This window comes from Bos indicus, chromosome 15, assembly GCF_029378745.1.
Source record: "Bos indicus isolate NIAB-ARS_2022 breed Sahiwal x Tharparkar chromosome 15, NIAB-ARS_B.indTharparkar_mat_pri_1.0, whole genome shotgun sequence".
Classification (NCBI taxonomy): Eukaryota; Metazoa; Chordata; class Mammalia; order Artiodactyla; family Bovidae; genus Bos; species Bos indicus.
The window spans coordinates 36,803,703-36,819,021 of NC_091774.1; the positions used below are offsets into that span (position 1 = coordinate 36,803,703).

General features: G+C 36.0%; 1 protein-coding gene across 35 annotated transcripts in view; it reads left to right on the top strand.

Annotated features, from left to right (window-relative positions):
- SOX6 (SRY-box transcription factor 6) overlaps positions 1-15,319 on the top strand; it is a 720,388-nt gene that overhangs the window by 580,202 nt on the left and 124,867 nt on the right. For 26 of the 35 annotated variants that reach the window (XM_070803611.1, XM_070803609.1, XM_019974613.2 and 23 more), the window contains 2 exons: positions 7,133-7,212; positions 8,697-8,819. In XM_070803611.1, the coding sequence (XP_070659712.1) occupies positions 7,133-7,212; positions 8,697-8,819 (203 nt within the window). The remainder of the gene's footprint in view (positions 1-7,132; positions 7,213-8,696; positions 8,820-15,319) is intronic. The other 9 variants (XM_070803624.1, XM_070803620.1, XM_070803618.1 and 6 more) reach the window with 1 other exon arrangement.

A 15,319-nucleotide genomic window follows, 5' to 3' on the forward strand; every position in this document is an offset into this window, starting at 1 on the left:
ATAGGGGTTGTACCTTTTACATTTCCAACCAGCAATGCAACAGTGTTCCAGTTTCTTTATATCCTCAACAATACTTGTTACTTTCCTATGTTGAAAAAATTAGAGCCATCCTAACAGATGTGAAGTGGTATCTCATTGTGCTTTTGGTTTTCATTTCCCTAATGATTAGTGATGTTGAGCATCTTTTCATGTGCTTACTGGAAATTTGTATAGCTTCTTGGAAATAGATCTGTTTAAGTACTTTGCCTAGTTTTAAATTTAGTTGTTTGTTTACCCTTACTGAGTTTTGGGAGTTCTTATATATTCTAGATATTAATCCTTTGCCAAACTTATGATTTGCAAGGTTTTTTTTTCTCATTTTGTAGGTTGCCTTTTCATTTACTTGATAGTATCATTTGATATACAAAAGTTTAATTTTGATGAAGTCTGATTTTTCTATTTTTCTTTTGTTGTCTATCCTATTGCTGTCATATCCATGAAATCACTGCCCAGTCCGAAGATTTACTCCTATGTTTTCTTCTAAGAGTTTTATAGTTTTAGTACTTAAGTTTAGGTCTTTGATCCATTCCATTAATTTTTGTATATGGTGTAAGTTAAGGATCTAACTTCATTCTTTTGCATGTGGATATCAGTTTTTCCAGCACCATTTGTTGAAAAGATGTCTTTTCTCCAGTAAATGGTCTTGGTGCCCTGATTTTAAAAAAAAGTCAATGAACTGTATATGTAAAGGTTTATGTCTGGGCTGTCTATTCTGCTTCATGAGTCTATATACCTGTTTTTATGCAAGTATTAGTCTGTTTTAATTACTCTAGCTTTGAAGTAAATTTTGAAGTCAGAAAGTATGAGCCTTCCAACTCTACTTTTCTTTCTCAAGATTTGTTTTAGCTGTTGGGGCTCCATGCAGTTCCAAATAAATTTGAGGATTGACTTTTCCATTTCTGGATTGTTGAATTTTGGTGGAAATTTCACGGAATCTGTAGATTGCTTTGTTGATCTCAACAATGTTAAGTCTTTCCGTCTATGAACCTGAATGCCTTTCTATTTATTTAGAGCTTTAAAAATTTATTTCAGAAATGCTTTATAGTTTCCCAATGCACAAATCTTTGCCTCATTTGTTAAGTTTATTGTTAAGTGTTTGATTCTTTTAGATACTATTGTAAATAGAATTGCTTCTTAATTTCCGTTTGGATTGTTCATTGCAGGAATATAGAAACACTTGATTTTTGTGTATTAATCTTATACCCTGAAACTGCTGCTGAATTTGTTTATTAACCCTAGTCATGAATTATTTGGGATTTTCTACATATAGGGCCACTTCATATGCAAATACACATAGTTTTACCTATTTTTACCAATTTGGATGCCTTTTGTTTTTTTCTTTTTTTGTCTAAAAGTACTAGCTAGAGTTTCTAGCACAGTGTTGTATAGCAGCAGTGAAAGTGGGCATAATTGTCCCCAGTCTTAGTCAAAAAACTTTTTGCCACTGTGATGTTAGCTGTGGGTTTTTCAGAAATACCCTTTATCATGCTGATGAACTTTCCCTCTATTCCTAGTTTTCTGAGAATTTTTATCATGAAAAGATGTTGGGTTTTGGCAAATGCCTTTTCTGCCTCAACTGAGATGATCATGTGGATTTTTTTCCCCATTGTTCTATCAATGTTATGTATTGCATTGATTTTTTTCATGTTGAACCACCCTTGCATTCCTGGGATAAATCCTACTTTGTCATGGTGAATAATCCTCTTGATATGCTTTTGGATTTAATATGCTAATATTTTTTTGAGGATTTTAATATTCATGCAAGATATTAATCTATATTTTTTGTGTTTTGTGATGTCTTTATCTGGCTTTGTTATCAAGGGTATATTGGCCTCATTGCCTCATAGTTAGGATGTGTTTCATCTTCTTCAATTTTTTGAAGATTTTGTAAGGATTAGTGTTAATTTTTCTTAAATGTTCAGTAGATTGGTGAAGCCATCTAACTGGTCCAAGAATTTTCTGTTTTAGGAAGTTTTTGATTGCTGATTTAATCTCTTTGTTAAGATTTGTTTATATTATCCATTTCTCCTTAAGTCAGTTTAGGTAATTCGTGTGTTTCAAGGAATTTTTCATTTCTTCCAGATTGTCTAATTTGTTGGTGCATAGTTGCTACCTAATACTTCTTTTTAATTCCTTTGTTTCAGTTAGCATTTATTGACCACCATTAATTTTCTGATATCTGTATCTATCTATATTAATATATGTATGCATATATATAAATATACATATATATTCTCATTAAATTTTTATAGCAACTCTAAACCATAAGTGACATTATCTACATTTTGTTTAAAAAAAAAAACTAAAAGTCAAAGAAGATAATTAACTTTCTACACCTTCACCCCAGAAATTAGAGGAGATAGAATTCAGCCTGAAGTTCTGAATTTTATACTCTTGCAGGCATGATCTAAGCATAAAGAATATAAAAAAAGCCTAACTTTTGTGTGTGTATGTGTAAAAGATGTGATTTATATGTATGGGGTTATCAAAATGACATCTTGTGAAGCTTGCCATTTCTATCTTTTCTTGAATATTTAAAGCAGAGGCATGTAACCACTACTGCTGGAATACTTCATTAATTAAAGCCATCTACTTGAAATCAAGCTCAGCTGGTAAAGAATCCACCTGCAATGCAGGAGACCCCAGTTGGATTCCTGGGTTGGAAAGATTCCTTGGAGAAGGGATAGGCTACCCACTCCAGTATTCCCGGGCTTCCCTGGTGGCTTAGCTGGTAAAGAATCCACCTGCAATGTGGGAGACCTAGGTTCAGTCCCTGGGTTGGGAAGATCCCCTGGAGAAGGGAAAGACTACCCACTTCAGTATTCTGGCCTGGAGAATGTCACAAAGAGTCAGACACGACTGAGCCACTTTTACTTTCACCCCTGGAATCAACGCATTTCTGAGGTTCTTCAGATTAGTACTCTCTTTTAAATGAGTATTTAGGTCCAAGGAGAAAATATATATGTTCACCTGTATAAAATAACCTAGTTTTATGGAGATAGAGATTATTTTAAATGCGCCCTTCTTCATATATGGAGGCTATATCATTGGTGAGCTCTCATTAAGTCATAAACTTTAAGTTGTTATTTTAAGTTAATTTCTTATAATATGGATGCATTTATATTATTTCATCCATACTCACTTATTTAATTGCTATTGTGACAAATTCCATGGTTTTCATATGATTATCTAAGAGTCTGGATGCATTTATGAAATAAGTGAAGAAATTAAGATGATCCTTGATTTTTAGCTCCTTTAAAGGTATGAAAAACAATGCAGATGCTCTTAGAAAAAATCTTGAGATCAAGACTGTCCTCATCATTGGTCTATTCTTTGATGAATAGAGGAGAAATTTAGCAGGAGAAATAAGAACATCGTGATCTCAGCAATATATAATATAATCTATGCCAATTTTTTTTTGTCCAATTGTTCTCAGAACAAATTAAAGGTTTTGTTTTATTTTTAGGATTTTAAATATGTCATTCATTGCCTGCTAACTTTTGCTGCAACGTGGTGTGATGTCTCACAAAGATAAATTCAGATTGATTATTGCATTCCCTCAGAATACAGAGGAGTTATAATATTTTGCTCTTCTGAATACATTCATCCAAGCAAGATGCCGTGCGGCATGTCCAAGTCTATATTGGTGATTGTGATGGAAATATTTACATGTTGTAGCAAAAATGGTGATAACTTAAAGAAATGGGGTCTATTTATGAGTTATCTGGCAACTCAAATAACTTACCATCTTCCTGTAAGATACCACCAGACCAAAAAATCTATGAGAGTAGGGATGTGTAAGTATTTTTTCCTTTTGTTTTGGAGGATGGAAAATGAGGCATGAGATTTTAAACCAGTAACCAAAGAATCTTTGAGTCCTGTCTCCTAGTTTAATTTATCTTTCTTCTCTGCTCCTCCCAAACTCTTTAAATAAGTTAATATCTGAAGTTAGCATCTTAGAAGACTGTAACCATCCCAGTCCCTTGTCTGCCTAAAGAATCAAAGAAAAATGGACAGATTTTTATCCATGGGAGTTTTTGCTTTTTTAATAAAAATAAAGTTTATATTTGAATTACAGAAACTAGTATTCTTGTAGGAGGTAGCCTGTGTCTAATGGGTCCTACATTCATGATATAAGCGCCTCCTTCTCCAGTGTTTACATCTTAATAAGTTTTGGCTTCATTTCACTTTCCTTGAAAATTAAAAAACATACTTCCTCTCATTCAGGGGCTCTTGCTATGGAGCCACTTTGATTCTAGACTTGTGGCAAGTGAAACTAATGTCAGTCTAATTTTCCATAGGTTTTAAATCCTGTTTCATATTTGTTCTGTAATCTTCAGATAAAAATAATCGGTTGGAAAACCTGGAAGCCTGGAGAGATGGATTTATGTAATGGACATTATTTCCCAAATTAGCATTCAGAAGTTGTCTTCTTATACTAGTGGTAGCAAGGGCTAGATTACAGCAGTGCCTAAAACCAACCTGTTTCAACAGGCTTCATCTTCTTTTGTACAAATTTAAAGAGAATGGGTCCTCACGCAAGCATTTCAAATCCAGAGACAAATTTGAAAAAAATTGCTACAACATGTTGACTGATTTCTTGCCAAGTCAGCTGCCAAGAACTTTTTCTTGATGGACTCTTACACACAGTTAAAGGCGAAGGGCCAGGGAGAGGAAGCGTGTAGCTTTTTAAGAGAGGAGTTAAATCTCTCTACCTATTAAATCTTCTCTTCTACTTTTAACCACACACCCCCCCCCCCCACCTCTTCTTCACCCTTATCCTCTCCCTGTCTGGCCCTTTCCTTTTTCTCTCTCTTTTTATCAGTCCCTGTAATATTCTCTGTTGCTTTAATGTATTCATTTTTACTTTTAGTACTGATACGATATGTTCTGGAGAAATAGCTTTCCAAAGATTATATTCAGATATACAGATTCAAACCAGCAGAAAGGTTAAAAACATTTTAAAAATATGCTTGTCAGCAGTGGAAAGAAAGCTGTTTGTAGCCAGCAGGTGAGCTGGAGAGTACTACAGGGTGTGGTAGAGATAGTAATAAATTAACTAGCAAGCCAAAAATGATATTAAAAAAATCAGCTATTTCATAGCATAGAAGCATGACAGCTATGAAAAAAGGAGTGCCCCAGGGAATTCTTTTAGAGTTTGATTTTTTTTTAATATGTTTGACATGAAAAATGTTTTAGTACAAATAAAGCAACTGGTATTAAACTTACAGGGAGGGGGTTATGGTTTAGAGTTAGTATGAATAATGCATGATATTTAAAGAAAGAACAGCTCTAAAATGTTCCGAGAGGCAACCCATGTTGATAGTTGGAATGGTGATTTTTTCCCCTATTTTTGAAGCATCATTAATTCAGCATCATTTTGTGATTTTTTTAACCTGATAAGATATCAACCAAAGAAATACTATTTGACTTAGATTAGGATATTCTTTCTTCAGATAATTTAGTTTAAATATCGAGAGGATCAGTAGAATTATTTAAGCGTAAAGCGACAGTCATTTACTATAAAAAATAATTTGGCCTAGTTATCTTTTTTAAAAGGCTCATGTAGCCCTGCAAACCAAAATCAACCTCATGGAAGGGGAAAAACAAGATCAGATATTTTGAACATTACTCCATAGGAGACCAGCACAATATAGTGTTAGTGAATGCATTGTAGCAGTGCTCCATATGCAATCAGGAGCCAATTGTTACTGGACTGTGTACAAGCACACACTGTGCTCAATGGTCTGATGAGGTATTATGGATATGATGCAAAGAGACTGTGTAGATTAGAAGCTAACAATTTGTTAAAAGTGAAAGCAACTTAACATTTACATTGGGTCAGCTGAGTAGCACTTGGTGTAGCAAACAGGATGCGTTCCAAGGAACCAGGGACACCAGGAAGGCTCCAGGTATTAGTGTCCACGCAGAAAAAGAGAGACTTCATTGCTTTCTAGGTGACTCCCTTTATCACTGTGATTCTTTCTACGCTTTTCATTATTACATTCAGCTTTTAGTGTGGAGAAGTTCTTGCAAAACAGCGTGATTATTGTAAATGTCCAAAATGTGTGGAGGAACAGCCTATTAAAATATAGCCTAGAGATAGTACATAGCACTGCCTTTAAAATAAGTAGCTGAAGCCAAAGTGATACTCCATTAAATCACTGATAGTGTGTAATTTATCCATACGTATTAATTTTGATTTCAGTTAGCTCTATCACAATATATTCCTCATTACTTTCTATGGGTTCTTCAGGTTGCTTGCTTCGCACAGCCTGTGCTCTTAGGTCATAGAAGGTACTTTAGCCCTGCTGTTTAGGAGTGGTCTGGAGCCAGAAACACATTAATAAGATGTGGCACTGATCTCTGCTGAACCATGCTCAATCTCGACCAGACTTTTAATATAGATATCACATGTAAAACGTGTGGTTATTTAATCAAATCATCGTCAAAGAATACGTGAGAAGTGCCTAGTGTGTGTCATGATTCTGTAGTAGTTTCCGCCAAAAGTTAGTGCAGAAAACAGTCTCCCATCTTTTGGGGATACCAGGCATTTCACAGAATATTCGCTTCTCTCACCCCTCTCAAATTAAAGAGGTTGCATTTAAATTTTTTTCTCTAATTTTTTTTTTAATAAAATAAAGGTTAGGGTTATGGACAGTCAATAACTCTTAATCTTTTTTGGACTGTGATACTCTGCCTTGTCTACCAAGCCAAAACGTTTTGTTGTTTTAATATAAAAACCTTAATGCTTCCTCGGTGAACTGAATGTCAGCCTGGCTTTAAGATATTTTTTTACCCTTAAAAAAATGATGTATTACAAGATTTGTAATGGAGTGAACATGCTTGAATTGCACATTTAATTTTTTTAACATCACATTCATGTTTTGCCAGTTTGCCTACCAGCTATCTGTTAACAAAAAGTTCCAAGGCAGCCCTGCAAGTCTGTGCCCAACTAAGCCTTTTGTCTCCGCAGATGTTTGGGCTTAGAGCGATGTTGTAAAGCTCAGGCAGTCCAAGGGCCATGTTTGTACTTGTCTGCTGTGATTCCCGGTGCATTGTCTAAACCTGTACGCATTGTTCTTTCTGACAGGTGATAACTACCCCGTACAGTTCATTCCATCAACAATGGCAGCTGCTGCTGCTTCTGGACTCAGCCCTTTACAGCTCCAGGTAAGTGCCAGAAGAAAAAAATGTGGGATACGAGCCAGTCCTTTAGTGGAAAACTGCTAACCAGCTGTATGCTAAATAATGACCTGAATGTTAAATAATTTTTTAAGCATAGCCTGGAAGGATTAACACCTTGTGTACTTACCATACTGCAAATAGAAGAGAAAACTGTCAGTGTCAATATTTTTAAAGGAAAAAATGATGTCATGACTTAGTACTATATATTCTCTATCAGGTAAGTTAATGGTTTCACAGTTTTTTTATGGCTAGTTGATATTGGGTATGTTAGCTTTGTCCTTATAACTTCTTCATCCATGGCTCCATTCACACCCAAATTAGCTTTTACATGCAAGTATCAACACAGACAACAACACTGGATATTTTACTTCTTGCAACTCATAGAATAGGGAGTTGTTATTACCAAATTACTTAAACTATTTGGTAAAATGTAAGCATGTTGTCCCTGAATATGTGTATCATCAGCTCATCCTCATACCAGGTCCAAAGACTGGGCATGGTGTCTGACCAAATTCTGGATTGGTGTTCTTTATAAAGCTAAAATTGGAGAGAAAGCACTTTGGAAGCTAATTTTTAAAAATCCCTTGCACCTTATCTTCTTCATAGTAAAATGGGAAGCGGAGGACTAAGTGATCTTTACACCCTTTTTGCGATGCTGTCTTAATGGGAAATTGATGTTAAATATGAGTGTATATTTTAACAAAAACAGAAAGAAAGTATCATTAAAATTAATGGTTAAGCAAGTGGTATTTGAGCATTTAGAAAATATCAGATGATAACTTGAATTTCAATGCATTGAACAAAGTTTTTTACTCTTATAATGTACTGTGATGATTTTTCAATTTTCTTGAATAATCTAGGGAATAGCAACCAACTGGGCATTTTTATTTCTTCTTTGCTATTCCTTATATGACTTGAATGTAAAAAATGTACAGATATTTTATGTGAAAAATGTAATTTTGAACATTCTCAGTTGAGTCTACAAATAAAGAATTTTTACAGTACTTTAAGCAGTTCTTGTCAGAAGCCTCATCCAGCAAGTCTTGAAGATGCCTAGCATTATGGGTGCATTATGGATGCCTAGCAGAGCTAGAGATTTTGCCTCATGAAAGCAGCAGCCCTATCTCTTCTAAGCCCTCACCTTCTCCACTACTAACAGGGAACTTATTGCACTGGAAAAAATACAAAAAGAAACCTAACTCACAGTCAGTCTAATCTATTTCTCCTTTTTCCATAGCTATGCTATTGAGTGTCTTCTTGAGTCAGAGGCAAAAACAAGAAACCAGTACTACTGTTTGATCCTATAATCAAGTTTCTGTGAAAAACAGTATCTGGGTCCTAAACCCTACTTTCTGTTCTTTGGTGTGGTCAGTACCCTGGATTTAGAAATATGTGTTCTGTTTCATGAGTTCTGACAGTATGTTTTGTCTTTTTTTTTTTTTTTTTTTTCTGAATATGCTACTAAACAGAAAGGTCATGTCTCCCACCCACAAATTAACCCAAGGCTAAAGGGCCTAAGTGACCGTTTGGGCAGGAGTTTGGACACCTTTGAACATGGTGGTGGCCACTCTTACAACCACAAACAGATTGAGGTATGAATGCTTACATTGGTGCTTCATTGGGTGGGGGACTGGATTGTTCAGTCATATTCTAGGCTTTTTTAACAAGTGCCAAACACTCAAACACTAAAATATAATCTTTCCCCTTTTCTCATTCCTAAGGAGGCTCATTTTCACTCCTTTTCTTTCAGAGAAAAAGTCAAACCCCAAACCAGTGCCTCTGAAGTAGATTGTTTATTGCTATATATTTAGGCAAATATTTATGTTATGAGTACTTTCAAAACCATCTTTATTTCCCTTACCCTTTTTTCTTTATGTATAGTGCTGCATAGTAGTTTTAAAAAAAAATTAAACATTAAAAAAAAAAAAAAAACTTCAGTTCACCGTGTAGCAACCCTGTAGAGTTGATAAAATATCATTCTGTTTTTATAGACAAAACAATGGAGGCTCAGAGAAGTCAGGTTATTTAACCAAGGCTACAAAATTTTCTTGGAGTCAGTTATTATCCAGGATTTCTAATTCTATCTATTTCAGGTTTTCTAATTTAGTTTTCTCTGACTGAATTTGAGGTTGGGTGTCTGGGCCTGACTGGTTGTTTTTTGCCCCATAAACTTATATAGTAGCTCTTTCATATTGAACTTCCAATAAAGCTCTTTGTTGTTTTTGTGGGATGTTCTTACTGCATGGGAGAAGATACCTCATATAGCTCTTTTAAAAAGCAAACCCCTTTCTACTATAGGGACCCAGTCCACCTCTCTCTAATATTGTGCTTAATTCCTCTATTATATCGTTGGAAAACCTCTTTAGGGCTATCAGGTTCTAGAGGGTTGCTAGCTATCTATCCCTCCTTAGAAGTGAGAAAGCTCAACTTCTCATTTCATTCTTTAGGACTATCAGATACTAGAGTGTTGCTAGCTATCCCTCATTCTTAGAAGTGAGAAAGTTCACAAGAAGAAAGACAAGAACAAGATCAAAGGACACCTTGGAAGTAGCCTAAGGAAGAGTTTGAGTTCAGAGCTTGTCACTTGCCTTCTTCCTTTCCCTTTCCCTTTGATTATAAGAAGTATACAGGGGGTTCCACCCAGACATGACAAGGCATTGTATTAGAGTATCTGCTACCTTCTATGCAGCCAAAAGTGATTTCTTTTCTAAGGCTTCCTTTTGGCTGTAGAGAAGGTGCCACATTTCTGGACGTTCTGACATCTACTGTGCTTAGGATTGCTAAACAGAGAGATAACCAGACATTAGGAACAATTCTTTCAATTAACAAGGCTTACCTACTCAGGACAGCTAGTTTGTTCAAATTTTAAGTACTTGGAAGAATGTGAAAGCAGGTGACCTTGGCTCAGGTTCAAAACTTCCTCTCCTCTTGACTTTTATTTTCTCTTGCGGTGTGGAATTCTATTCCATGGGCCTTCCCTTAGCCACTTTTCTACCCAGTTTCTCCTTTTAGTTTTTCACTTAAGTTGACATCTCTTCCCCTTACCATCACAGACCTCTGATGTCAAATCTGGCTTCTCCTGGGTTTCTGGAAATCATGATGTCATATATGTGAGTGCCAGACTCTGTAGAGCTGTAGCAATGCTGATCTAGAAGCACGTGTCTGTCACTTTAATTAGGCTGAACACAGAGCCTGGGAAGGTGGAGGCCCTCAGCTTTGGAGGGTAAGCTTGGGTTGGTTGGAGAGTTTCCTGTTTTTTTTTTTTTTTATTGCTCTGTTCTCTTGCTTCCACTTTTTGCACTTTTCCTTGCATGTCAGGAAACCATTGCTGTTTGCTTGTATGGTACACTATTTATAAAAGATGGATCTTATTTGAAAGACAGATTTCTCAAACTTTCTTACTATGAGTGTAACAGGTTTATTGACAGTCCCATGAGCAGCACAGAGGACACCCATATCTAAATTGTTACAGACACTAACATTTTAAATCTTGACTAAAAGTAGAGAGAAAACTTAATAATATTTTGCTTTATTGATTTTAGTCTACTTTCTTTTCTAGCTCTGGTTTTCTCCATTCCTTTAACAACCTAAAATGTCACAGCTCTGTCAACAATTATGATCACAATAAACTGGGGATACTAAGCATTACAATATGTTCATGAGTTTTACTTCTATTTAGAGATTCTTAGGAAGAAAAGCTGCAATGCATGTATACAACCACCACCTCCACACACACTCTTCTCATTGAAGAGAAGTGGTCCTCTCTACCTGATATATAGTTAATTTGTCCTTCAAAGGTTTTTCAGTTCTAGCATTGTGAGCTGAGGTTATCTTAACAGTAAAGTCATAATTTGGAAGCCTGAAATTTTGTTATCACCCGAGAAAAGATGGGAGCTGACTGTGGCTTAGATCATGAACTTCTTATTGCCAAATTCAGACTTAAGCTGAAGAAAGCAGGGAAAACCACTAGACAATTCAGGTATTACCTAAATCAAATCCCTTATGATTATACAGTGGAAGTGACAAGCAGATTCAAGGGATTATATCTGATTGACAGAGTGCCTGAAAAACTATGGATGGAGGTTTGTGACATTGTACAGCAGTGATCAAGACCATCCCCAAGAAAAAGAAATGCAAAAAGGCAAAATGTTTGTCTGAGGAGGCCATTCAAATAGCTGAGAAAAGAAGAGAAGATAAAGGCAGAGGAGAAAAGGATACCCATTTGAATGCAGAATTCCAAAGAATACCAAGGAGAGATAAGAAAGCCATCCTCAGTGATGAATACAAAGAAATAGAGAAAAACAATAGAATGGGAAAGACTAGAGATCTCTTCAAGAAAATCAGAGATACCAAAGGAACATTTCATGCAAAGATGGGCTCAATAAAGGACAGAAATGGTATGGACCTAACAGAAGCAGAAGATATTAAGAAGAGGTGGCAAGAATACACAGAAGAACTATACAATAAAGATTTTCATGACCCAGATAACCACGATGGTGTGATCATTCACCTAGAGCCAGACATCCTGGAATGAGAAGTGAAGTGGGCCTTAGGAAAAATCACTACGAACAAAGCTAGTGGAGGTGACAGAATTCCAGCTGAGCTATTTCAAATCCTAAAAGATGATGCTGTGAAAGTGTTGCACTCAGTATTCCAGCAAATTTGGAAAACTCAGCAGTGGCCACAGGACTGGAAAAGGTCAGTTTTCATTCCAATCCCAAAGAAAGGCAATGCCAAAGAATGTTCAAACTACTGCATAATTGCAGCCATCTCACACGCTAGCAAAGTAATGCTCAAAATTCTCCAAGCCAGGCTTCAACAGTATGTGAACCGTGAACTTCCAGATGTTCAAGCTGGTTTTAGAAAAGGCACAGGAACCAGAGATCAAATTGCCAACATCTGCTGGGTCATCGAAAAAGCAAGAGAGTTCCAGAAAAATATCTACTTTTGTTTTATTGACTACACCAAAGCCTTTGTCTGTGTGGATCACAACAAACTGTGGAAAATTCTTAAAGAAATAGGAGTACTAGATCACCTGATCTGCCTCCTGAGAAATCTGTATGGAGGTCAAGAAACAACAGTTAGAACCAGACATGGAACAACAGACTGGTTGCAAATTGGGAAAGGAGTACGTCAAGGCTGTATATTGTCACCCTGCTTATTTAGCTTATATGCAGAGGACATCGTGCAAAATGCTGGGCTGGATGAATCACAGGCTGGAATCAAGATTGCCAGGAGAAATATCAATAACCTCAGATATGCAGATGACACCACCCTTAAGGCAGAAAGCTAAGAACTAAAGAGTCTCTTGATGAAAATGAAAGAGGAGAGTGAAAGAGCTGACTTAAAACTCAACATTCAGAAAACTAAGATCATGGCAAATAGATGGGGAAACAATGGAACAGTGAGAGACTATTTTGGGGGGCTCCAAAATCACTGCAGATGGTGATTGCAGCCATGAAATTAAAAGACGCTTGCTCCTTGGAAGAAAAGCTATGACTAACCTAAGACAGCATATTAAAAAGCAGAGACATTACTTTACCAACAAAGGTACATCTAGTCAAAGCTATGGTTTTTCCTGTAGTCATGTATGGATGTGACAGTTGGACTATAAAGAAAGCTGAATGCTGAATAATTGATGCTTTTGAACTGTGTTGGAGAAGACTCTTGAGAGTCCCTTGGTCTGCAAGGAGATCCAACCAGTTAATCCTAAAGGAAATCAGTCCTGAATATTCATTGGAAGGACTGATGCTAAAGCTGAAACTCCAATACTTTGCCCACCTGATGCGAAGAACTGACTTATTGGAAAAGTCCCTGATGCTGGGAAAGACTGAGGTTGGGAGGAGAAGGGGATGACAGAGGAGGAGATGGTTGGATGACATCACCGACACGATGGACATGAGTTTAAGTAGGCTCTGGGAGTTGGTGATGGACAGGGAAGCCTGGCCTGCTGCAGTCCATGGGGTCACAAAGTCAGACACGACTGAGTGACTAAACTGAGAGAAAAGATATTTGGAAGGACCCTTCTTACATTAGCATATTCCAATACTTTCTTTAAAATAAGAAAGACACAGGAAAGTTTTTTTTTTTTTTTTTTTACTCCATGCTGATCTAAGGCTGGTTTGCTGGTTTTCTCTGCCTCAGGGGCACAATATTAGGAGAGAGAAGAATGCTATTTTTAGTTGAACAGTTCAGCAGATGGAGTCATGAATGCTCATATATCTGAAGGTTGAGGGGCTTGAACCATTAATTTTGATAATGTATTTAACCCTGGGAACAATCAGAAACTGTAACTCTAAGGTTACAGTGCTTTTGACCTTTAGAGAACAGAGGGCACTTGCTACAGTAAACAATATATTATATTGCTACTTATTCTGAGTCTGTACTGGTATAAATTTCAGGACCAGTTGCCATTTGCTTTCCTCAGCTATGTTAGCACTGGTCCTTCAAGTAAGTCAAAAGGTAGTGGGGGGGGGAGGGGGGGAAACAGTATGATGAGGCAGTCATGTAAATATGGCCTTTAAATAGCTAAGATGTTAGATTATTTCTGAAGAAACATTGTCTCAGAAATAAGCTGAGAATGACTCTTTTTTGATGAAAAAGTGATTTGAGTGTACTGATTCATTTTTTGTGGTTACTTTCAATGATAGATACCTAAGGTAATTTTGTTTTGTTTTGTTTTTTAATTAGACATAATGTTGCCTCATAGTTGTAGTTTATATTAAATATAATTTAGTGCCATATCATGCAAAGTGGTACACCTGTCTCATACCTTCTTATTAAATGGTGCATGCTTCTCTTTAGTAAATACAGCAGTTAAATATCACACAGTTTAAGAATTTCTAATTAAAATATCTCCACATGTCAGCATATTGGTAATGTATTATTTTAACCATTTATTTTGTTTATGAAACAGTGACATATGTTTAGATTGTGAAATATATGAGCCTTAAAAATCACTTTATTGAAGAAAATTAATTCCTACAATACTGTCTCAGTAATGTGTTCACTCACCCAGTCAGTCACTGGCGGCACTGCCAGTCTTAATGTAGGGTAGACACACTTACCAGTTTTATCTGCAGAACAGTCTTGGAAAGAAGCAATAACAGTTCTTTTTCTTAGTTCCAAATGATGGGGTTTTCTTCCTCTACTTTTTAAAAAAATTCATTAATTCAAACCTGTCCTCCCAAAACACTTTCTGTTGCTTTAAAAACAAAACTAAACAAAACAAAGAAGAATGGAACTGAGTTATGTATAAGGGATTCTGAGAGACCAATCAAAATTAAAAACAAGCTAGTTACCTTTTCAAAGTTAGACATAGTAATTTGTTTGTCAGCAGGGAGACGTTTGGGTCAGCCCTGAAATAAAGTGACTGTCAGCAGTTATTCCTACAAGACAAGTAATTTCACTCAATGTATTACTGACAGATTGCTCACTTCTCTGAATCACCAGAGAAAACAAACTTAATATTGTTACAGGCAGAGTTTCTGTCTTCATTAGCCTCAGAGAATGATTTTTATCTAACATTCAAAGCCTACCAAGCTTTAGTTGGAACATATTTTAACCAGCAAGTTCTTATAATGATAGTATGTATGGGTGGTAGCCTGAATGAAAGGAAGTAAATATGAAAAATTTAAAAAATCAATATAAATATATTTTCACTTTTATTTGATGGGCATTATGTGTAGTTCTGGAAAGATTTGAGGAAAGCAGTATAATTAGAGCCTTGAAACACTAGAAAAACCCATCAACCATAAGTTATTCTTAAATGAAACTATTAAAGTCTTGCAAAGTTTGCAAAGATAGAGGAGAACAATTGAATTTTTGCAAAAGTGAATAGAAACACATATTTTATTTAAATTATATTGTCAATTTTCATGCTACAAATGGAAAGTGAAGAAGTGCCTATCAACATTGAGAATGTTCCATTTCTATTTTAGTTCCAGCTTGAATCTTTATGATATTATATTTAGATGCTCTTCTCTGGCTCATACCCTGCCTTCTTGTTTGAAATCATAAACATGCCTCAGTTCTGTGGAGGAATGAGAGAGTGAGTGAGCTGGACTGGGTGGGCTTTGGAGGTTGTGATTTC